This window comes from Ranitomeya imitator, chromosome 10 (assembly GCF_032444005.1).
Source record: "Ranitomeya imitator isolate aRanImi1 chromosome 10, aRanImi1.pri, whole genome shotgun sequence".
NCBI classification, from domain to species: Eukaryota; Metazoa; Chordata; class Amphibia; order Anura; family Dendrobatidae; genus Ranitomeya; species Ranitomeya imitator.
The window spans coordinates 117,505,358-117,530,720 of NC_091291.1; the positions used below are offsets into that span (position 1 = coordinate 117,505,358).

Here is a 25,363-nt window from a genome sequence, read left to right on the forward strand (position 1 = left end):
ATGAATAAATAGGCCCCTCTTGATTTGAGTGATACAGATTAGTCACAGACAAGGAGAAACATAAAATCTAGCGACGTCAAATCCCAAACTGTTCTAGGCCCCCTCCTATTTGGTGCCTCTTTTGTTGTTGGTGTCTACGAGCGTGACTCCAACCTCTGTACCCCCTATTGAAATCCAGCTGGGGGATTCACCGACAGGAGAGTGAAGTCAATAGGAGAGCAAAATGTGAGGATCGGCAGATGGGGCTCAGTGGGGGCCAACAGCGGTCAAGACACCGAGAAGGCGGTTCGGCCAAAAGTGTTAGGCTAAGGTCGCACAACCATTTTTCTCTCATTTGATAAAATAAGTTTGATTCATTCTCTGATCAGACTTCAGAGTTTAATCCGATATTCTCAAATGTGGAGAATAAAAAAGAAAACTTGCTTCAGGACAGATAGGGCACACAATTCGGTAACGAAGAAGGCCCAGCAGGGGTCAGGAGACTTCTCTGTGACTCCGGCATGTTCCCTGTAAAATCCTTCAGACCCTGAGTCATTCCCATTTCCCGGAAAGTGACAGAACTCGGTATTCCCACACGGGAACAATGGATGCCGGATTGTCATGGGAAAGACAGGAGGAATGCACATGGACATTACAGGTGCACTGTGACTTTCATACATTTTAATTAGTCGCTTTATAAGATAATGAAGTTTAATTGTAATCCTTGTAAACAACAATCAAGTCAATTACAGCAGTAAGTGACACAGACTCTGATTCTATTCATACAGAGATTTATTGTTTTTTTATTGTGAGCAACAAGTCATTATTCACAGAGACATCGCTTAAAAAAAATACGAAAAAATATGACAACTGTGAGAAGTACCAAACTATACGAGACAAGAGGAGACAACGGGCTGGGAATGCAATTTATTATAGCGATATAATGGATGAGTATTAAACGGCTGTCATACAGTTAGGCTATGTTCACACTGAGTTTACGCAAACAGAGCACAAACTCTCCCAAATCCTCCTCCAAAACTTGGAGTTTCTGCTTAGTTTTCGCTCCAAAAACTCAGCAAAAAGACTCCAAAAGGCTACGCTCACACAATGTCTTTTTTTCAGGAGGATTTCGCCTGAACAAGTGCTGCTATAGTGCCCCTTAAAATCAACATGATGCACAGTGGATGTCAAAGCAACATTGCCGTGATCACGTTCCATCTTGTGTTACAGGATTGGAAACCCTGAAAGAAGTGTGACATGTTCATCCTTTGGAAACCGCCTGTTCTCTACTCTTCACAGCATAGAGTAAGGCGACATTCCCACTATGAACTTTTGGTGAGTTTTTGACCATTTTTGCACCCACTATATACTTGTATTCTTTTCAAAAATAAGTAGTGTAAAAAATTCAACAAAAACTCATCGTGGGAACTCTAAACTTAAGAACGATGGTGATACTGCTGATGTAGCCACTTTAGGAAAACAACACCAGGGGTCTTTCTGAAGCAACTTCACTTGGGAAAACTCGTCAACTATGCCGACATCTAAAAGACTCCTGTGCGCATAGCCAAAGAGTTTATTGACTTTTCAGGAGCAGATCTTCTGCCAAATCCTCAACAAATACTGCTTCAAAAACCGTGGGAAATCATTTCTATGAGACGTTTCTTGCTGTTCGTATGAGAAGTTTCTTGAGCTAGTTTTATTCCTGAAGAGGTTTAGAAAAAAATGGTGAAAAATAAAAAGTGCACGTTGCTTCTTTGAAACGGATTCTGATGGAATCTACGTCAAACTAAGCGCTACCCAATTAAAAAGCTGTAAAAAAAACATTTCAGAAAAAAAACTCTTCCAAAAACGCAAACATCCTCCAAAAAAGGAAGTGGTTTATGCTTGAAAAATGTGTCATTTTTGAAGGCCTCAAAAAACGTCATGTGAATGACCAAGGAAAATGACCACGTATACTACCAGACTGCATAACATAATGCAACTGTTATTATAGACCCTAAAGCATATTACCAAAAAATTGGATGAACCCGCTAAAATTTTGGTGGGACTGGGTGACCACGTAATGTATATAGGGGTCTCCCGAGAAGAATCAAAGATATATAAAACGACACTCAATACTTTTGTTCTCCTGGGAGATAACCTGGTGCCAGTGTTGTCGGGCAATGGCTGAAAACACATGCATGCTCAGCCGAGCATGCATGTTTTATAAGGGTGACGATAGATGGCTGCCAGACATCTAAGGTATGACAGTGAAAATTCTGATATAATTATTACTAAACCCCTTAATACCCCACCCCACCAGCGCTGGGGCTTTTGTATTCCTCCCTTGTCCTGCAGCGATGATGTCATGTACATCATTCACATGACTGCTGCATAATTTTGTGGCTTTTTTTATGCGTTTGTGCATTTAAGCATTTTTTTTACTTTATATTTTTAACACAACATGCTCTAGATATGGCTTTTTGTGTTCAGGCATTTTTTCCATCGTTTTCTGTATAGGAAAAACATGCTTAAAATACTTGTAAAAAGCTTGGAATTTTTGCTTTATTTTCTACAAGCACTAAAAAAAGGTTAAAGGGAACCTGTCACCTGAATTTGGCGGGACTGGTTTTGGGTCATATGGGCGGAGTTTTCAGGTGTTTGATTCACCCTTTCCTTACCTGCTGGCTGCATGCAGGCTGCAATATTGGATTGAAGTTCATTCTCTGTCCTCCATAGTACACGACTGCACAAGGCAAGATTGCTTTGCGCAGGCGTGTACTATGGAGGACAGAGAATGAACTTCAATCCAATATTGCAGCCAGCATGCAGCCAGCGGGTAAGGAAAGGGTGAATCAAACACCTGAAAACTCCGCCCATATGACCCAAAACCAGTCCCGCCAAATTCAGGTGACAGGTTCCCTTTAAAAAGAAAGTTAAAATGAATGTAAAGGGTGTGTTTATAGACTTTGTCACACGTCTTGTGATAATCCTGGGTTACAGCCTGCATTACCATCCAGACCTATAATAATAATTCTGCTGGTTCTTTCTGGAAACAGAGCCACTTTAATAAGCTCATCAGCTGTTACCAAATTTCACATGCAAATGATATACATTAATAAATAAATCTCTTAAACCTGATGAGGCGGTTGTACATACTTTAAAAATGCAAAATGGCTGTATATGCCTGATATTATGATGAGCAGCTAGGCTAAAAAGAAATGTTCTTGTGAGAAAACTGTCAGAAAGAATCATACAGTCATTCTAACCTGGATTTTAATAATAAGGACACTAGCATCATCAGGCCTAACAGTTCTATTTAATGACGTTTTATATCATGTCCTATAAAATATATATATATATTTTTTTCTGCAGATTACTGTACGGTTCCTGGTGCAAAGACGGCACCTCCGAGGCCTCTAATAAGCCATTTTTCGAGCAGACCTTGAACAATCAGATTTGATACCAGTTTCTTCACCAGATCAGCAGGATTAAAGCACGGTATGGACTGTGGGGAGTGCTCCTTGCAGATAGGTGGATACGTGACTGTGTCCCATCATGGCCGCTCTCTGCATTGGCGTGAGGCTCAGACTGTCCTTTATATTCAATGAGGCCCCGTTCTGGACGAGCGTCTGTACCACGTCCAGATGTCCTGCTGCTGCTGCTTTGTGTAGGGCGGTGCGTCCATGATTGTCCACAATGTTCAACTGAGCTTTAGTACCCAAAAGTGAATGAACAACCTGCCCAATAAAGGAAAAAAAATGGAAAGAAAATCACAAAATACCAAAAATAATGAGTAAATCTCTTTTGAATCCCGTCACCTTTTATCTTTTACCGACACCTATCTAGAGTGCCGCTCACATCTTATTTTGGCCACACCAAAGGTCTACGTTGGGGGTCCTACCTGGTAGAAACCGGTGACATATCCATCGGCTCCCATGCACCTAGTGCACCCCAAAAGAGGGTCCTCTTGGATATGCCAACTAAATTCTTAATTTACTGTACGTAGTCCCAACTAGCATCTGCCGATAATTTGATCTCTAAGCCTCCCCCAATGGTCCACCTGGGTCATATCAATCACAACCATGGACTGAATAGGTTGAACTTGGCAGTTCCTTATCTCCTTTTACAGCAACGTGGGGGAAGTACAGGTCCTCCTTAAGGAGACCAGCTAGTATGGAGACCTACAGGCAATGCTCCATGGGAGAAAAGGATGCAAATTAACTTTCTTGAAGAATTAACTTTGTCCTAGAAGTCAAATGTTTGACCTCTTTAATGAGCCTTGTAAAATGACCAAAGATAAATGCCAATATTCTCATCTACCTTTGCCCCTCACCAGTGTAGACAAGAGTCCTGGCTGGGTAAGGAGAACCAATACGACCCCCATGTTGCCTGGAGGGCACCGCCTTCAGCCAGCGAGACTTTTCTCTACACTGATGAGGGGCAAATACTCAGAAACAGGCTATCTATAGATGAGTCAGGTGTTAAGGTTAGAGATATTTTTCTAAAATATGTAAAATTTTCCATATTCCAGGGGCTTAACGATCACAGTCACAGAGGGTGCAACCGTGCCTGTGCGGAGGTTGGGCCTGCCGATGACAGTGCCTACTTCAGGAAAGTGAGAAGAATAGTTTAGTTTTTTTTATGTTTTGGAACAGAGAATGGAAATTATACCAGGAAGGGGCAAAGGATGGGGGCCATTATACAAGGAAAGGGCGAAGGATGGGGGCCATTATACAAGGAAGGGGCGAAGGATGGGGGCCATTATACAAGGAAGGGGCGAAGGATGGGGGTCATTATACCAGAATTGGGTTCAGAAAGGCGCTTGTTATACCAGAGTGGGGTTTAGAATGAGGATTATTATACCTTGAAGAGGCCCATGATAAGGGATATTATAACAGGAAGGGGCCTAGGATGAGACACATTAACAGGATGGGGGCCAGAACGGGGGGCATTATTACAGGAATGTGCCCTGATGGGGACACTATTACATATATGTCTTTATAGGATCTAGAACGCTACAAAGGCCCTTACAATATGATCAACATGGAGGTAGGAGCCCAGGTCTAAATTTTGCAGCAGGGCCCATGGAATTCCAGTTATTCCACTGAGCATATTATTTTTTTTATTTAATAAAATAATAAATCTGGTAATTTGTACACCAGTCACTAATTCTGATAGTAGTCTCATACTTTGTGTTCTGCACAGCTACTACATGGACAAAGGCAGCAATAGTCTGACTCTGACTCACGGACTTATACAGAAGTTTTTTCTGAACATGGTCTAATCTGCACACAGGTTATTGTGAAGGAAGGGGAGAAGGTGAGCTGTGACATCACCTATTGGGATCAGTGGTTTGTGTGTTATCAGCTGTGCATACAGGTGTTACATTCTTTATCATCCTGTCTGTAATGATAATGAAACTTTGAAAAGTAATTCATACATAACAAGAAGCGTGAGTCTAACATTATGCTTAGTGGTCAGTGTGAAAATTGCAAAATTTCTGCATTTTTTTTTATGTTGGAAACATATGGAAGAAAAAATTAGCATGAAAATATGAATTAAACACTAGGTTGTTTACTGGTGACACATTCCCATGATGAGCTTTTGGTGAGTTTTTTTATGTTGAAGATTTTCTGCACCCTTGAAATAAAATAGGTTATTTGCATTTTTTTTTTTTTTAAATATACAGAAAAAATTCACCAAAAACTAATTGTGGGAATGTAGCCTAAGAGTCATTGCCCTTCTACAGTATGTACTATGTGTTAACTAAATCCAAGCCCATTTCTATTTTACTGCCAGATCAAAGGCTTATTCTAAAATAGGACAAGACCACCATGAACCTGTCCCATTCCCTCCATTCCCTGGGGCCCCACATTAATTACAAGGCCCGTCTCTATGGCACATATAAGTTTGCATAGTGTTCTGCAATACATACCTCTAGGCTACCATTACTGGCTGCGATGGCCAAAGCTGTTCTGCCCAACAAGTCTTGGACATTGACATCAACTCCTTTTTCCAGGAGATAGTTCAGAGCCTCCAATTTTCCAGTCTCAGCAGCAACATGTAGAGGGGTCAAATTTCCTGAAGCCATCAGTTCGATGGAGATATTGTGCTCGCTCAGAATTTCCATGATATGGACCTGATTGCTCACGGTCGCCCAATGAAATGGGCTCCACTTGTTGTTGTCACCAATACACGGGTCTATATTTTGCTTCAGTAATAACTGTGCAATTAGTGTATGGCCGTTAGCTGCAGCTAAATGTAAGGCCGTTAGACCGCCTATTGTAGGGGAAATAGCACTGGACCCACGGTTTAGTAGCATCTCGGACAAGTGGGTATGGCCGCTCCATGCTGCATGGTGGAGAGGGATACAACCTGAAGCATCCTGGGCATCCATTGAAGCTCCTCTCTGGATCAGGAGCTTTGCTGTAGCTAAGTGACCATTGGATGCCGCACAGTGAAGAGGAGTCCAGCCGAGATCATCCCTAAAGAAGAGAAAAAAAATACGTTTTATCCTCATATAAAAAAAGTTGAAAAAAAAGTTGAAAACACAGCTAGTATCTCGTGTAGTTCAGGAGTTGACTCAACTACAAAATGCATCAACCCAATAAACAAGTACGTTTTAGCATCCTTGTGTGAGTATACATTTCTACTACCAGCAGTGCAGCTCCACAGCCAAGGACATGCACAATATCTCCTCCAAAAAAATAAGTTTTATCATCGTATTGAAAAAAAATAAATTTAAGCACAGCCATTGTTTCATGTAGTTTTTATCTTGAAGAAGATGGTACAACTCCGAAATGCGTCAACCCAATAAACTTCTACCTTTTATCATCCTCCACTTGTGTGAGTATATATTCCTACCAGCAACGTGGCACCATATCCATGGACAACCACAATATCTTCTCGAAAAAAATATTTTTTACCATTATATGATAAAAAAATTTGAAAGCACAGCCATTTAGATGTCTCCGTGATAGTGGAGGATGTCAAGCAAAGTTGTGTCAAGTCAAATTTGCCCCCCATGCCCTTTGTGGGTTCATTCCAATGCACAACCTCATTTTGATAGAGGAGGGTCCATTGTTTGGTTATCTGAGAGTTTGCTGTAGGAGAGAAGCTTCTCATGGGCAGTGCCTACGGAGAGGAGGAGTTCTGAGCAGCACCACCCACGAGGAAGCTGGGTGGAGGATCCATACCTCACATTAACTGTAAAAAATAAGGGGACACTAAGCCTAAAAATGTACACTTGGCTATTTGAAGGACATTCTACTTATAACTGAAACTAGAAATGTTGAATATATCAAAACAATCATCAACTTCTTCTCTGACTGGAAAATGGCTTAGTCTATGGACAGATTAAAATGCATTGGGCTTATATTGAAGGTAGAAGAGAAAGAGGCTAAATTGATTCTTATAAACTTACTTCGGTCAGTAAGTATTTCCAATTCTAGGAATTCAATACCAGGAAAATAAATAATTTGGATGGGCACAATGTCTTTTTCTGCAAATGGAATGTAGCTGCCAGCAGCGGATCTTGATGATTTGGCCAAGGCACAACATTCCTTAGACAACCATTAATAGCAGCCAAGGCGTGTAAGTACGGGAAATTCTCGATACTGCGTTCATACTCGATACTGACTAAATCGAGAGCTTTTGAAGATTTTGTTTCCATTTTCTCATCTGTAACATGTCTATCCATCATGTGATTTCCACCATTTCATGACTTCTTACAGTTGCTATTTAATGTTAAGGAGTGTATACTGTATATACGTCAACCGTTACAATCAGGTATATTTCTGCATGTCGTGGAGACATAAAAACACTTGTTATGTCAATGGTTTGTAGACGTCTGTTGACAAATCAACTAGATCAACAAATGCCTGAGGCTCTTTTGTGAGTGGAAATGAATCATCTAAAAGGATTAAGAAATAGTGTAATTGTTTAGTTAAGTCTCAGTGCAGTGACCATAATGTAGCTCTAATGACACAAATGTTCCCATATATGAATGGTCATCTGATTGAAATCACATCTATTGTCCTTTCTAGATTAATTAAAGATATCTCCTTTCCGTTGGCAGTCACCTAGGAAAGCCTTAAGGTACCGTCACACTTAGCGACGCTGCAGCGATACCGACAACGATCCGGATCGCTGCAGCGTCGCTGTTTGGTCGCTGGAGAGCTGTCACACAGACCGCTCTCCAGCGACCAACGATGCCGGTAACCAGGGTAAACATCGGGTAACTAAGCGCAGGGCCGCGCTTAGTAACCCGATGTTTACCCTGGTTACCATCCTAAAAGTAAAAAAAAACAAACACTACATACTTACCTACCGCCGTCTGTCCTCCAGCGCTGTGCTCTGCACTCCTCCTGTACTGTCTGTGTGAGCACAGCGGCCGGAAAGCAGAGCGGTGACGTCACCGCTCTGCTTTCCGGCTGACCGACGCTCACAGCCAGTACAGGAGGAGAGCAGAGCACAGCGCTGGAGGACAGACGGCGGTAGGTAAGTATGTAGTGTTTGTTTTTTTTTACTTTTAGGATGGTAACCAGGGTAAACATCGGGTTACTAAGCGCGGCCCTGCGCTTAGTTACCCGATGTTTACCCTGGTTACCAGTGAAGACATCGCTGGATCGGTGTCACACACGCCGATTCAGCGATGTCTGCGGGGAGTCCAGCGACGAAATAAAGTTCTGGACTTTCTTCCCCGACCAGCGACAGCACAGCAGGGGCCTGATCGCTGCTGCCTGTCACACTGGACGATATCGCTAGCCAGGACGCTGCAACGTCACGGATCGCTAGCGATATCGTCTAGTGTGACAGTACCTTTAGTCAGTAATCACCAGCATGTGAACACTCTTGGTGGACACCATTGGTGGGAAAGAATTAACACCATGAAAGGACACTAAAACCCAACAAAGCCCCGAGGTCTGGAGATGGATATACAGTGGGGCAAAAAAGTATTTAGTCAGTCAGCAATAGTGCAAGTTCCACCACCTAAAAAGATGAGAGGCGTCTGTAATTTACATCATAGGTAGACCTCAACTATGGGAGACAAACTGAGAAAAAAAAATCCAGAAAATCACATTGTCTGTTTTTTTAACATTTTATTTGCATATTATGGTGGAAAATAAGTATTTGGTCAGAAACAAACAATCAAGATTTCTGGCTCTCACAGACCTGTAACTTCTTCTTTAAGAGTCTCCTCTTTCCTCCACTCATTACCTGTAGTAATGGCACCTGTTTAAACTTGTTATCAGTATAAAAAGACACCTGTGCACACCCTCAAACAGTCTGACTCCAAACTCCACTATGGTGAAGACCAAAGAGCTGTCAAAGGACACCAGAAACAAAATTGTAGCCCTGCACCAGGCTGGGAAGACTGAATCTGCAATAGCCAACCAGCTTGGAGTGAAGAAATCAACAGTGGGAGCAATAATTAGAAAATGGAAGACATACAAGACCACTGATAATCTCCCTCGATCTGGGGCTCCACGCAAAATCCCACCCCGTGGGGTCAGAATGATCACAAGAACGGTGAGCAAAAATCCCAGAACCACGCGGGGGGACCTAGTGAATGAACTGCAGAGAGCTGGGACCAATGTAACAAGGCCTACCATAAGTAACACACTACGGCACCATGGACTCAGATCCTGCAGTGCCAGACGTGTCCCACTGCTTAAGCCAGTACATGTCCGGGCCCGTCTGAAGTTTGCTAGAGAGCATTTGGATGATCCAGAGGAGTTTTGGGAGAATGTCCTATGGTCTGATGAAACCAAACTGGAACTGTTTGGTAGAAACACAACTTGTCGTGTTTGGAGGAAAAAGAATACTGAGTTGCATCCATCAAACACCATACCTACTGTAAAGCATGGTGGTGGAAACATCATGCTTTGGGGCTGTTTCTCCGCAAAGGGGCCAGGACGACTGATCCGGGTACATGAAAGAATGAATGGGGCCATGTATCGTGAGATTTTGAGTGCAAACCTCCTTCCGTCAGCAAGGGCATTGAAGATGAAACGTGGCTGGGTCTTTCAAGATGACAATGATCCAAAGCACACCGCCAGGGCAACGAAGGAGTGGCTTCGTAGGAAGCATTTCAAAGTCCTGGAGTGGCCTAGCCAGTCTCCAGATCTCAACCCTATAGAAAACCTTTGGAGGGAGTTGAAAGTCCGTGTTGCCAAGCGAAAAGCCAAAAACATCACTGCTCTAGAGGAGATCTGCATGGAGGAATGGGCCAACATACCAACAACAGTGTGTGGCAACCTTGTGAAGACTTACAGAAAACGTTTGACCTCTGTCATTGCCAACCAAGGATATATTACAAAGTATTGAGATGAAATTTTGTTTCTGACCAAATACTTATTTTCCACCATAATATGCAAATAAATTGTTAAAAAAACAGACAATGTGATTTTCTGGATTTTTTTTTCTCAGTTTGTCTCCCATAGTTGAGGTCTACCTATGATGTAAATTACAGACGCCGCTCATCTTTTTAAGTGGTGGAACTTGCACTATTGCTGACTGACTAAATACTTTTTTGCCCCACTGTATGTCTGCAAATAATCTTAGCTATTGAGGTGTGAGGGGAGGACATTGGTGGATATTTACACATACCGGTCATCAATCATTTCTCCTTGTTGTAGAAGCTGTTTAACAAGACGAGTGTTCCCGTTCCAGGAAGCCAAATGGAGGGCTTTCCATTCATAGGTGGCATAGCCCAACTTTTCCGGCAGACCACGTTCTTCACTCAGTTGTAAGCATCTTCTCGCCAGTTCAGCCTCTGGAGTTAGTCTGCCTACTTTCTGCTGCATGTCTTACAAGAAGAGAACATTGCTATAAGGTTACTCTTAAAAAAACAAGTGAATATAATGCTTAAAACAAGAACAATCACATAATACTGCAGGCAAGTCCTAAAAATATGAGAACATTTGAGCATTTGCTAATAGGCCAGCAACTAAGGGCTTACAGGTCATATGGGCAGCCGAGGTAGCTGCTATGAGGGTAAAGGTCCTCACACAAAGTGGAGGAAAGTTGGCCGAGCTGGTTAATTTTGCTGACCTAATGATGGCCTCCTCCATGGGCAATGTGGGCCTGCACAAGGCACCTTCACCAGAACATTTGACTGGGTTGACCTTCATGGCCTGAGTATGGACCACAATATATGGACAGATTGGCTGCAGGTCTCCTAACCCAAACCCAACAGCCTCATAGTCATAAAGGAAGCTGTGTAGTTTGGGTCAGGAGACTGCTGACAGTCCATACATCACAGTCCGTACTTAGGTCATGAACCTGAAATGTGTGAAACCAAACTTTGTTGATTATTATCTATTAAGCCATATAGATATCAAAGAAGGAGCAAGAACATAGAGCTTCATTGTAACAGCTGAACAGCCACCATGTAATTCTACATTTCATCTTATAAGCAAAGAAGACCACCGGCAAACAAACCTCTAAAAAACTGCTGAATTTGCCGGTGGCCTTCTTTGCTCAGAAATTGAAAAGTAGACCCATGATGATCAGCTGGCCACCGCCATGGCTTCAGTCTGAGAAGAGTTGTATCTAATTATGCATTTAGTAACTCATGGACATTTATGGCATTTCCATGGTATATAAGAATCCCATCTATCCTATAGGACCCACAACTACTTCTAGAACAAGAGTCCCCTGATTCTCTGTTCTCACTGGGGCCATGGCCATTGTGACTGGAGAGGCCATGGCCATTGTGACTGGAGAGGAGGTTGCACATGAGCTGCTCTGTCCATTTCCTTCTTTGTGAGATCCTAAATCTGATAACGAAATGCACTTGGATGTCTTCAGAACTCTGTAGATGTCCTATGGATGTGCGACAAAAGTTTCTGGTATAATTCTGTCTACTAAACTGTATTTACTGAAATCAGGTTCCTACATGGACCCAAGGGTAAAGATCTAATGGGGTCTCCATGGTGGTCCAAAGTGAATCAGACCAGCCGGCGTTAGACCCGTATCTCTCCAAGTATCTCCTAGAAGTCACCAAACCACTAGAGTCCGGGAGGCTCCTTTAAAGATAGACATCTTCCAAGAAGACAAGAAGTCTCACATGTGAATAGCAAATGATGAATCAATCTTCTCCAAACTGGTTGATAAGAAGACACTTATCAGTAGTGCACCATTATGATTATCGGGTGACTCGTAATCTCAGCGCTTTATGCTAATTACAGTGTGCAGTAGATGTATAATGATGGAGGAGTAGAAAGATCTAAACAATAAGCAATAAATACCACGTACACATCCGTCCTTAGGACATGTATGGAATATAGTAACATGCAATTACATGTCATTTACAAACCCATGAAACGAGAACAGGGTGTCCACAAGTTAAAGGGATTTTTCGGGCCAAACTTCAAGTTCAACAATCACTCTGTGTGTCTGCCGAATTGCCAAATCGTGACAGTGTGCAATGTACACACTGTCCAGATTGCCCTCTATTTCCAATCAGTAACATCATGTATGCAGTTATCTTGTAAGTGCTGCGCTCCTTATCTAGGATAGACTGCAGAAATGTGGCAGGAAGTGTGCAAATCGGCTGCACCATAGAATCCTCACAGTGTGCAGTGCCCGTGGTGCGAGGCTTCACAAGTTTACAGTCATGTAGAGTGACTGCAGACATGTAGCCTAAGGCCGGATAACCCCTTTAAACAGTAATGTTGTCCCCTGAGTGCACTCTTTATAAATAACATCACCTTCTACGGAAAAATAAGGTTTATGCTAATCCGAGTGGCTGAGTCATCCCTTTAAATTACACACAAGTATGCAAACTTGTAGTAGTGATCAGCTGCAGCTTCAATTTTATTGCCCCATCTGTTTGCATTCCTAGGAAATAAAGCTTCCGCCAAAGGCTTTCTCTTCTCTCCACTTTGAAAACGCATGAACGCTCGACTGAGCTGATCTTCAATGTATATGTGGGAGTTATTTGTGAGACCCTTTTATGGTTTATCATTTGTATTCTCCTAGGTTCCTCTAAATTTGTCACTTTCAACTCAGTATAGAGAGACTTGTCGTATGTAGAGTGTTTGGAATACCCCAAAGAAACAGGAGCCATCTTCTGGAGGATGAGGCGCTGGGGTATGAGCTTTCGCACCAGGTGAATGTTGGAGGAACCCTCTTGAGTCACTAGGACAGGTGAAGATGTTGGGAAAGATTGCGTTTGGCTTCAGTGGTTTTTTTTTTTCCGACAAGTTGTCCAATCTTTTGCCTATTTTGTTTTGGCTGATTCACACAAACAACTTTCGGTTATGAAGGTTTTTTTCATTTTGGGAAAAAGAAAACATCGTAAACAGTGGTCATGCTACAAACGGTCTACAAAGAAGCTGCCGAGCGAAAAACACAAGCTTCTGAATGGTTCTCCCAAGGTGAAATGTAAATTTATGATCAACTTCGTTTCAGGCGTCCTTTTAACCTTAACCCTCGTACTGAGAAAAATGTGCCAAAAATTCGTCAAGACGTTCTGGAAGATCGCCGTTGGATCGTTGATGAACTTGTGGAATTTACTGGTACTTTATAGAGTTCAAAATGGAGGAATTGGGCATGAAACGAGTTGAAGCAAAGTTTGTCCCTCGCAACAACCAAAGGAAACAAAAACTTCATAGCTACCACGTTGTTTGCGTGAATCAGCCACCACAAAATAGTCGAAATGTTGAACAACGCATAGAAAAAAAAAATCATTCGAGTCAAACGCAACCTTCCCCAAAGAAGTTGTCCAGCATACTGACTCAAGAGGGTTCCGCGAATATTCACTTGGTGACACTTCAAGCTCTCCGCCCTCCAGAAGACAACTCATGTTTCTTTTCGGCACCCCTCTCATACATTCCCTTGGTAGACACAATCAAAACTGGACCATCTTCAGGATCAATTGGAGCTCTAGCTGCCTGACTTTTCCTATAGAATAAAACATGGTGTGAGTGTATTGTATCACATAACAGCAGACGTGCCGTCATTCATCCAAGCTCAAGTTATGAAATTTCTTTTGTGCCGGAGAATTTTGTAATACCCCTCCCAGTGAAACAGTTCAAAGCTGTCCATACATGATAGATAATTGCATGTGCATTCGGCCGTAAGCAATTCCAGCTCCTCTGTAGACATGCATGCTCGGCTGAGCATGCATGTTTATCATTAATTGGAGTGTACGGTAGAAGGTTGCATCCAGTCCTTAGCAACAAAGTGCTTGGCATATTGGATTTCAAGAACTGGCGCCAAGGGAGAGTCAAGTGGCATCTGAACATAATAGATCGTTAGCCAATCCCACCTGAATTGGCAGTGTCAACCATATTTTGGATTTGGGGAATTCCTACGAACACTCCTTTCAAAATAATCATGCAGTATAAACAGGCTGCGATTACCTGACGGACGAGCAAAACACTCATTCATCGTTTGAAATAATCTTTTAGCTGGTTTAAAAAAAATAATTGTTCTCGGCAGCACATCGTCCTGTGTAAACAGCACATGTGCTGCCGAGAAGAATGACAGTCTATATACATAAAATGAAATGTTACTGAAGTACGGACTGCCTGTCTAAACAAGCTATTAAACAATCACCGACTGTCAGATTTGTAGCTGATCAGCGGTTGTTGAAATCTGCGGTCAGTTGGTGTAAAACCGGGTTTGAAGTTACGTGCACACAAAGCTTTTTTGGAGGCTGTCAAAAACTATGAATTTTCTACTAAAAATAACTTCAGAAAACTCTTAGGATATGTCTATGAAGAGTTATTGGAAGAGTATTTGGAGCAGAAACTTTCCAAATTTTCCTCCAAATATTAAAACTTCTCAAAAATGTTGAGTTTCTGCTCTGAAAACTCAGCAAAATGATTCCGTGTGTACATAGACTTTGGGAAGTTTTTTTTGGTTCTCTGAAGAAAATTTGAAGAGTTTTTCAACCATTTTTGGAGCGTTTCTTTCCCTGAAGCATTGGGGTATGTGCACATGATGTCTGTTTTAAGATTACACCTGGAATTCATCTGAAAATTCACCGCCAAAAATAAGCATATTACGCAGCAATGTAAAAAAAACGATATTGCTGTGCACGTTTCCCATCTAATGTCTCTTTTTTTAACTGCTCCATTGTTCGGAAACCTTGAACTGGTTAAAAGAAGTAGCATGCTCATCTTTCGGGGGCTTAGTTTAGAAGCCGTCCGCTCTATCAACAATCGTAGCGTAAAGACATTGGCTTTGGAGCTGCTGCAAATATGATGGCAAAACCAACGGCGTAGCTGCTTAAGGAAGAAGACCTCCAGCTTTTACCTGGACTGGCTGTACGTCTGCTGACCAGAGATTTTACCTGGACTGGCTGTACGTCTGCTGACCAGAGGTTTTACCTGGACTGGTTGTACGTCTGCTGACCAGAGGTTTTACCTGGACTGGCTGTACGTCTGCTGACCAGAGGTTTTACCTGGACTGGTTGTACGTCTGCTGACCAGAGCTTTTACCTGGACTGGCTGTACGTCTGCTGACCAGAGGTTTTACCTCGACTGGCTGTATGTCTGCTGACCAGAGCTTTTACCTGGACTGGCTGTACGTCTGCTGACCAGAGCTTTTACCTGGACTGGCTGTTATGGCTGGCAATCAGGCAACACAGCGTGCAGTAATCAGCGCACATACAGAGATCTGGCAATAACCAAAAACAATAGGACGAGCTCTGAGACGTGGAATCTCTGTAGACTGCAGTACCTGATCTATCCTCACACAACTATAAGCAGCAGTGGATTGCGCCTAACAACTACCTATGCAACTCGGCACTGCCTGAGGAGCTGACTAGCCTGAAGATAGAAATACAAGCCTGACTTACCTCAGAGAAATACCCCAAAGGAATAGGCAGCCCCCCACATATAATGACTGTTAGCAAGATGAAAAGACAAACGTAGGAATGAAATAGATTCAGCAAAGTGAGGCCCGATATTCTAGACAGAGCGAGGATAGCAAAGAGAACTATGCAGTCTACAAAAAACCCTAAAACGAAAACCACGCAAAGGGGCAAAAAGACCCACCGTGCCGAACTAACAGCACGGCGGTGCACCCCTCTGCTTCTCAGAGCTTCCAGCAAAAGACAATAGCAAGCTGGACAGAAAAAAACAGAAAACAAACTAGAAGCACTTATCTAGCAGAGCAGCAGGCCCAAGGAAAGATGCAGTAGCTCAGATCCAACACTGGAACATTGACAAGGAGCAAGGAAGACAGACTCAGGTGGAGCTAAATAGCAAGGCAGCCAACGAGCTCACCAAAACACCTGAGGGAGGAAGCCCAGAGACTGCAATACCACTTGTGACCACAGAAGTGAACTCAGCCACAGAATTCACAACAGTACCCCCCCCTTGAGGAGGGGTCACCGAACCCTCACCAGAACCCCCAGGCCGACCAGGATGAGCCACATGAAAGGCACGAACAAGATCTGGGGCATGGACATCAGAGGCAAAAACCCAGGAATTATCTTCCTGAGCATAACCCTTCCATTTGACCAGATACTGGAGTTTCCGTCTAGAGACACGAGAATCCAAAATCTTCTCCACAATATACTCCAATTCCCCCTCCACCAAAACAGGGGGAGGAGGCTCCACAGATGGAACCATAGGTGCCACGTATCTCCTCAACAACGACCTATGGAATACATTATGTATGGAAAAGGAGTCTGGGAGGGTCAGACGAAAAGACACCGGATTGAGAATCTCAGAAATCCTATACGGACCAATAAAACGAGGTTTAAATTTAGGAGAGGAAACCTTCATAGGAATATGACGAGAAGATAACCAAACCAAATCCCCAACACGAAGTCGGGGTCCCACACGGCGTCTGCGATTAGCGAAAAGCTGAGCCTTCTCCTGGGACAAGGTCAAATTGTCCACTACCTGAGTCCAGATCTGCTGCAACCTGTCCACCACAGAATCCACACCAGGACAGTCCGAAGACTCAACCTGTCCTGAAGAGAAACGAGGATGGAACCCAGAATTGCAGAAAAATGGAGAGACCAAGGTAGCCGAGCTGGCCCGATTATTAAGGGCGAACTCAGCCAACGGCAAAAATGACACCCAATCATCCTGGTCAGCGGAAACAAAACATCTCAGATATGTTTCCAAGGTCTGATTGGTTCGTTCGGTCTGGCCATTAGTCTGAGGATGGAAGGCCGAGGAGAAAGATAGGTCAATGCCCATCCTACCACAAAAGGCTCGCCAGAACCTCGAGACAAACTGGGAACCTCTGTCAGAAACAATATTCTCAGGAATGCCATGTAAACGAACCACATGCTGGAAGAACAAAGGCACCAAATCAGAGGAGGAAGGCAATTTAACCAAGGGCACCAGATGGACCATTTTAGAAAAGCGATCACAGACCACCCAAATGACCGACATTTTTTGAGAAACGGGAAGGTCAGAAATGAAATCCATCGAAATATGTGTCCAAGGCCTCTTCGGGACCGGCAAGGGCAAAAGCAACCCACTGGCACGTGAACAGCAGGGCTTAGCCCTAGCACAAATTCCACAGGACTGCACAAAAGCACGCACATCCCGTGACAGAGATGGCCACCAGAAGGATCTAGCAACCAACTCCCTGGTACCAAAGATTCCTGGATGACCGGCCAGCACCGAACAATGAAGTTCAGAGATAACTTTACTAGTCCACCTATCAGGGACGAACAGTTTCTCGGCCGGACAACGATCAGGTTTATTAGCCTGAAATTTCTGCAACACTCTCCGCAAATCAGGGGAGATGGCAGACACAATGACTCCTTCCTTGAGGATACTCGCCGGCTCAGATAACCCCGGAGAGTCGGGCACAAAACTCCTAGACAGAGCATCCGCCTTCACATTTTTAGAGCCCGGAAGGTATGAAATCACAAAATCAAAACGAGCAAAAAATAACGACCAACGGGCCTGTCTAGGATTCAAGCGCTTGGCAGACTCAAGATAAGTAAGGTTCTTATGATCAGTCAAAACCACCACGCGATGCTTAGCACCCTCAAGCCAATGACGCCACTCCTCGAATGCCCACTTCATGGCCAGCAACTCTCGGTTGCCCACATCATAATTACGCTCAGCAGCAGAAAATTTCCTGGAAAAGAAAGCACATGGTTTGAACACTGAGCAACCAGAACCTCTCTGTGACAAAACCGCCCCTGCACCAATCTCAGAAGCATCAACCTTGACCTGGAACGGAAGAGAAACATCAGGTTGACACAACACAGGGGCACAGCAAAAACGACGCTTCAACTCCTGAAAAGCTTCCACGGCAGCAGAAGACCAATTAACCAAATCAGCACCCTTCTTGGTCAAATCGGTCAATGGTCTGGCAATGCTAGAAAAATTACAGATGAAGCGACGATAAAAATTAGCAAAGCCCAGGAATTTCTGCAGACTTTTTAGAGATGTCGGCTGAGTCCAATCCTGGATGGCCTGAACCTTAACCGGATCCATCTCGATAGTAGAAGGGGAAAAGATGAACCCCAAAAATGAAACTTTCTGCACACCGAAGAGACACTTTGATCCCTTCACGAACAAGGAATTAGCACGCAGTACCTGGAAAACCATTCTGACTTGCTTCACATGAGACTCCCAATCATCTGAGAAGATCAAAATGTCATCCAAGTAAACAATCAAGAATTTATCCAGATACTCACGGAAAATGTCATGCATAAAAGACTGAAAAACAGATGGAGCATTGGCAAGTCCGAACGGCATCATCAGATACTCAAAATGACCCTCGGGCGTATTAAATGCCGTTTTCCATTCATCTCCCTGCCTGATTCTCACCAGATTATACGCACCACGAAGATCAATCTTAGTAAACCAACTAGCCCCCTTAATCCGAGCAAACAAGTCAGAAATCAATGGCAAGGGATACTGAAACTTAACAGTGATCTTATTAAGAAGGCGGTAATCAATACACGGTCTTAGCGAACCATCCTTCTTGGCTACAAAAAAGAACCCTGCTCCCAATGGTGACGACGATGGGCGAATATGTCCCTTCTCCAGGGACTCCTTCACATAACTGCGCATAGCGGTGTGTTCAGGTACGGACAAATTAAATAAACGACCCTTAGGGAATTTACTACCAGGAATCAAATCGATAGCACAATCACAATTCCTATGCGGAGGTAGGGCATCAGACTTGGACTCTTCAAATACATCCTGAAAGTCCGACAAGAACTCTGGGATGTCAGAAGGAATGGATGACGAAATAGACAAAAATGGAACATCACCATGTACTCCCTGACAACCCCAGCTGGTTACCGACATAGAGTTCCAATCCAATACTGGATTATGGGTTTGTAGCCATGGCAACCCCAACACGACCACATCATGCAAATTATGCAGTACCAGAAAGCGAATAACTTCCTGATGTGCAGGAGCCATGCACATGGTCAGCTGGGCCCAGTACTGAGGCTTATTCTTGGCCAAAGGTGTAGCATCAATTCCTCTCAACGGAATAGGACACCGCAAAGGCTCCAAGAAAAATCCACAACGTTTAGCATAATCCAAATCCATCAGATTCAGGGCAGCGCCTGAATCCACAAACGCCATGACAGAATACGATGACAAAGAGCACATTAAGGTAATGGACAAAAGGAATTTGGACTGTACAGTACCAATAACGGCAGAGCTATCGAACCGCCTAGTGCGTTTAGGACAATTAGAAATAGCATGAGTAGAATCACCACAATAGAAACACAGTCTGTTCAGACGTCTGTGTTCTTGCCGTTCTACTTTAGTCATAGTCCTGTCGCACTGCATAGGCTCAGGTTTACTCTCAGGCAGTACCGCCAGATGGTGCACAGATTTACGCTCGCGCAAGCGACGACCGATCTGAATGGCCAAGGACATAGACTCATTCAAACCAGCAGGCATAGGAAATCCCACCATTACATCCTTAAGAGCTTCAGAGAGACCCTTTCTGAACAAAGCCGCTAGTGCAGATTCATTCCACAGAGTGAGTACTGACCATTTCCTAAATTTCTGACAATATACTTCTACATCATCCTGACCCTGGCATAAAGCCAGCAGATTTTGCTCAGCCTGATCCACTGAATTAGGCTCATCGTAAAGCAATCCGAGCGCCAGGAAAAATGCATCAACATTACTCAATGCAGAATCTCCTGGTGCAAGAGAAAACGCCCAGTCCTGTGGGTCGCCGCGCAAAAAAGAAATAATAATCAAAACCTGTTGAATAGGATTACCAGAAGAATGAGGTTTCAAGGCCAAAAATAGCTTACAATTATTTCTGAAGCTCAGGAACTTAGTTCTGTCACCAAAAAACAAATCAGGAATCGGAATTCTTGGTTCTAGCATCGATTTCTGATCAATAGTATCTTGAATCTTTTGTACATTTACAACGAGATTATCCATTGAGGAGCACAGAGCCTGAATATCCATGTCCACAGCTGTGTCCTGAAGCACTCTAATGTCTAGGGGAAAAAAAAGACTGAAGACAGAGCTAAGAAAAAAAAATGCTGTCAGGATTTCTTTTTTCCCTCTATTGGGAATCATTGGTGAGGCTCCTTGTACTGTTATGGCTGGCAATCAGGCAACACAGCGTGCAGTAATCAGCGCACATACAGAGATCTGGCAATAACCAAAAACAATAGGACGAGCTCTGAGACGTGGAATCTCTGTAGACTGCAGTACCTGATCTATCCTCACACAACTATAAGCAGCAGTGGATTGCGCCTAACAACTACCTATGCAACTCGGCACTGCCTGAGGAGCTGACTAGCCTGAAGATAGAAATACAAGCCTGACTTACCTCAGAGAAATACCCCAAAGGAATAGGCAGCCCCCCACATATAATGACTGTTAGCAAGATGAAAAGACAAACGTAGGAATGAAATAGATTCAGCAAAGTGAGGCCCGATATTCTAGACAGAGCGAGGATAGCAAAGAGAACTATGCAGTCTACAAAAAACCCTAAAACGAAAACCACGCAAAGGGGCAAAAAGACCCACCGTGCCGAACTAACAGCACGGCGGTGCACCCCTCTGCTTCTCAGAGCTTCCAGCAAAAGACAATAGCAAGCTGGACAGAAAAAAACAGAAAACAAACTAGAAGCACTTATCTAGCAGAGCAGCAGGCCCAAGGAAAGATGCAGTAGCTCAGATCCAACACTGGAACATTGACAAGGAGCAAGGAAGACAGACTCAGGTGGAGCTAAATAGCAAGGCAGCCAACGAGCTCACCAAAACACCTGAGGGAGGAAGCCCAGAGACTGCAATACCACTTGTGACCACAGAAGTGAACTCAGCCACAGAATTCACAACAACTGGCTGTACGTCTGCTGACCAGAGCTTTTACCTGGACTGGCTGTACGTCTGCTGACCAGAGCTTTTACCTGGACTGGTTGTACGTCTGCTGACCAGAGCTTTTACCTGGACTGGCTGTACGTCTGCTGACCAGAGCTTTTACCTGGACTGGCTGTATGTCTGCTGACCAGAGGTTTTACCTGGACTGGTTGTACGTCTGCTGACCAGAGCTTTTACCTGGACTGGCTGTACGTCTGCTGACCAGAGCTTTTACCTGGACTGGCTGTACATCTGCTGACCAGAGCTTTTACCTGGACTGGCTGTACGTCTGCTGACCAGAGCTTTTACCTGGACTGGCTGTACATCTGCTGACCAGAGCTTTTACCTGGACTTGCTGTACGTCTGCTGACCAGAGCTTTTACCTGGACTGGTTGTACGTCTGCTGACCAGAGCTTTTACCTGGACTGGCTGTACGTCTGCTGACCAGAGGTTTTACCTGGACTGGCTGTACGTCTGCTGACCAGATGTTAGGATCAGGAAACCCATGGCGGGACAATGTATCGCAATTTGTACTTGTACATGATATACGGATGTATGTACAGTATTTGGTGTAAAGGCGCAATTTTTACATGGGGTATATAATACTTAGGTTCTACATATGATACCTCCGAGTGTTTAGTTGTGCGTTACCAATTAGGTCATATCTTGGGACCACATATAACAGTATTTTCTGTCCAAAACGGAATGCAAGGCAAAGCTCACACGAGCATATAAAACATCATCCTATTTTCATCTGTAAAAAAAATGGATGATTCTTCATCCAGAAAAAAAGGACGATTCTTCATCCAGAAAAATGGATGAATTTTGTTCTGTATTGTTATGCGTATGATATTCGTTTTTTTTTTCTTTTACATCAGCAGTGAATAAAAATTACAAGATCAAATTCAGTTTCCTTTGTCAAGAATTGCATGAAGTGTTTTCGTTATGTATGACCACCGAACTGAGCTGTAAGGAAGATCTATGGGGCAGTAAAGTCTGTATGGCTACTTTCACACTAGCGTTTTCTGCAATCCGTCACAATGCGTCGTTTTGCAGAAAAAACGCATCCTGCAAAAGTGCTTGCAGGATGCGTTTTTTCCCCATAGACTTGTATTGACGACGCATTGCGACGGATTGCCACACGTCGCATCCGTCGTGCGACGGATGCGTCGTGCTTTGGCGGACCGTCGGGAGCAAAATACGCTACATGTAACGTTTTTTGCTCCTGACGGACCGCTTTTTCCGACCGCGCATGCGCGGCCGGAACTCCGCCCCCACCTCCCCGCACCTCACAATGGGGCAGCGGATGCGCCGGAGAAATGCATCCGCTGCCTAAGTTGTGCAGTCCGTTAAACGCTAGCGTCGGAATCTCTGCCCGACGCATTGCGACGGGGAGATTCCGACGCTAGCGTGAAAGTAGCCTGAGGCTGAGTAATGTGTACCTGTAGGCATTGAGTGCGCTCCCTTAAGGCAGCTTCATGCAAATGCTTCTGGAGGAAGATTATCTCCGTAATTTAGCATCTAACATGCCTTTGTATGGGTGTGTTCACACTGTGCTTTTTGCTTTGTTTTGGCAGGAAAAATACTACATACATTACATGTGTTTTTGATACTTTTTACAAAAATGTTATTCCTTTTTTTTATGTTTTTTATATATATGAATGAGCGTTGCCAGGTAAAACGCTGAGCACATTACGCACATTTTTTATGCAGTTTTTTTTAATGTGTTTCTTATGTATTTGTTTGGTAAAAAAAAACTCAGAAAAAACTCCCACTATGAGCTTTCGGTGAGTTTTTGATTTTGCAGATTTTCTTCATCCATAGGATACTTGAATTTTTTCGAAAATATGTAGCGTAAAAAACTCTCTAAAAACGCATTGCGGGAACATAGCCTAAGAATTTACATTTTAAAAAAATGCACCACAGTTTAAAAATAACATAACATCAAGGAAAATAATGCACAATGAGAATGAGTTTTTAGAAATTGCATGTTTTTGCTGCCACTGTAAAATGCACGTAAAAAAAATAAAAAAAATGCTACTTGTGAACCACCAGCACTATGAAATAATAGGCACACGGAGGTACGGTAGATTTATATGACCGCTGTACAACAGACCTACAATATAAAATTCTTAGCCATTTTCTATAGGTTGAAGTAACATCTGGATTCTGCATTGCAAAAAAAAAAAAATAATAATAATTTAGTGACGTTATAAAGTGGTTCCTGGGATTTACCTGGAGAATGTTGGTGGCTGCTCAGCGCAGAGTCACTCCACTTTGGCTGTTGGGTTCCACTCTGAGGAGTCCAGCCGTCTAGGATCATCACCTGGCGCAACCACTACACCCCACTACACCCCGTGCGTCCACTACACCCCACGCGTCCACTACACCTCATTCATCCACTAAGCTTTGCACGTCCTCTACACTCCACGTGCCTATTTCACCCCACATGTCGACTAAACCCCATGTGTCCAGTACATCCCACTTGTGCGTCCACTACACCCCACGCGTCCTCTACACCCTGCGCGTCCACTACACCTCACTCGTCCACTACACCCTGCACGTCCACATCTCACTCGTTCACTACGCTTCGCACGTCCACAACACTCCACGTGCCCACTACACACTGCGCGTCCACTACACCCCACTTTTTCACTACACCCCACGCATCCACTACACCCCACACATCTTCTATACCTCCTACATCCCACTTGTCCACTACACCTCACTCGTCCACTACACCTCACTCGTACACTACACCTCACTCGTACACTACACCTCACTCGTCCACTACACCTCACTCGTCCACTACACCTCACTCGTCCACTACACCTCACTCGTCCACTACACCTCACTCGTCCACTACACCTCACTCGTCCACTACACCTCACTCTCGTCCACTACACCTCACTCGTCCACTACACCTCACTCGTCCACTACACCTCACTCGTACACTACACCTCACTCGTACACTACACCTCACTCGTCCACTACACCTCACTCGTCCACTACACCTCACTCGTACACTACACCTCACTCGTACACTACACCTCACTCGTACACTACACCTCACTCGTCCACTACACCTCACTCGTCCACTACACCTCACTCGTCCACTACACCTCACTCGTCCACTACACCTCACTCTCGTACACTACACCTCACTCGTACACTACACCTCACTCGTCCACTACACCTCACTCGTCCACTACACCTCACTCGTCCACTACACCTCACTCGTCCACTACACCTCACTCGTCCACTACACCTCACTCGTCCACTACACCTCACTCTCGTACACTACACCTCACTCGTACACTACACCTCACTCGTACACTACACCTCACTCGTACACTACACCTCACTCGTACACTACACCTCACTCGTCCACTACATCCCACTCGTCCACTACACCCGGCGCTTACACTACACCCCGCTGCTCCGGACCCTGCTGCACACTCAGCGCTCAGCAGGTTGACATGAAGTGAAATCGAGAGGAAGATTAAACAAAACAGACCTTGTGCAATTACACTCGCTGGATACCTCTGCAAGTAAAAACTTGTTCCCCTACATGGCTTCCCTCTGTTAAAGGATAATCTGCTAATGACACCAGTGAACTTTACAAAGCACTGAGGGACCGGGGGAGGAGGGGCGCGGATGGCGGTCAAACACAATGGCTGTAAGAGACACATGAGGACAATGACAGGCTCTGGGATAAATCATTAGGCTCGGCTCCTTGGCTAGTGTTGCCATGCACTATAATCCTTATGTCGTACAATGCATCCTGCTAATATTTACTAAAAAGTAAAATGATGATAAAAAAAATAAAATATTGTCTTTGTGTTATTTGTTAATTGTCTTAACTTTAAATAGAATCTGTCATCAGATTTTACAAGACAAACTGCACACGTGATTAAATAGATCTCGGGGGTCTGGTGAGACTGTCATGGCGGCCATATTAGTTGTCATAATCAAGAAATGGACCACCTAGTGAACTGCAGGCTGTTGTCTGCAAATAATGGGTTAAGAGTTCCCACCAGAAGCCAGAATCTGGCCTGCAGCAGGTTATAACAGCTAGAAAGGCTCTAAAGGTACCTTCACACATAACGATTT

At 43.9% G+C, this 25,363-nt stretch overlaps 1 protein-coding gene across 1 annotated transcript; it reads right to left on the reverse strand.

The window, feature by feature from the left end:
* Positions 1-2,834: 2,834 nt before the first annotated feature.
* On the reverse strand, positions 2,835-24,729 carry ANKRD65 (ankyrin repeat domain 65). Its single transcript, XM_069740935.1, has 4 exons — positions 23,486-24,729; positions 10,573-10,771; positions 5,897-6,446; positions 2,835-3,698 (listed from the first exon to the last, which is right to left on the reverse strand). Exons 1-4 carry the CDS (start codon positions 23,571-23,573, stop codon positions 3,450-3,452), a joined length of 1,086 nt encoding a protein of 361 aa, XP_069597036.1. The 5' UTR covers positions 23,574-24,729; the 3' UTR covers positions 2,835-3,449.
* Between the last annotated feature and the right edge of the window lie 634 nt (positions 24,730-25,363).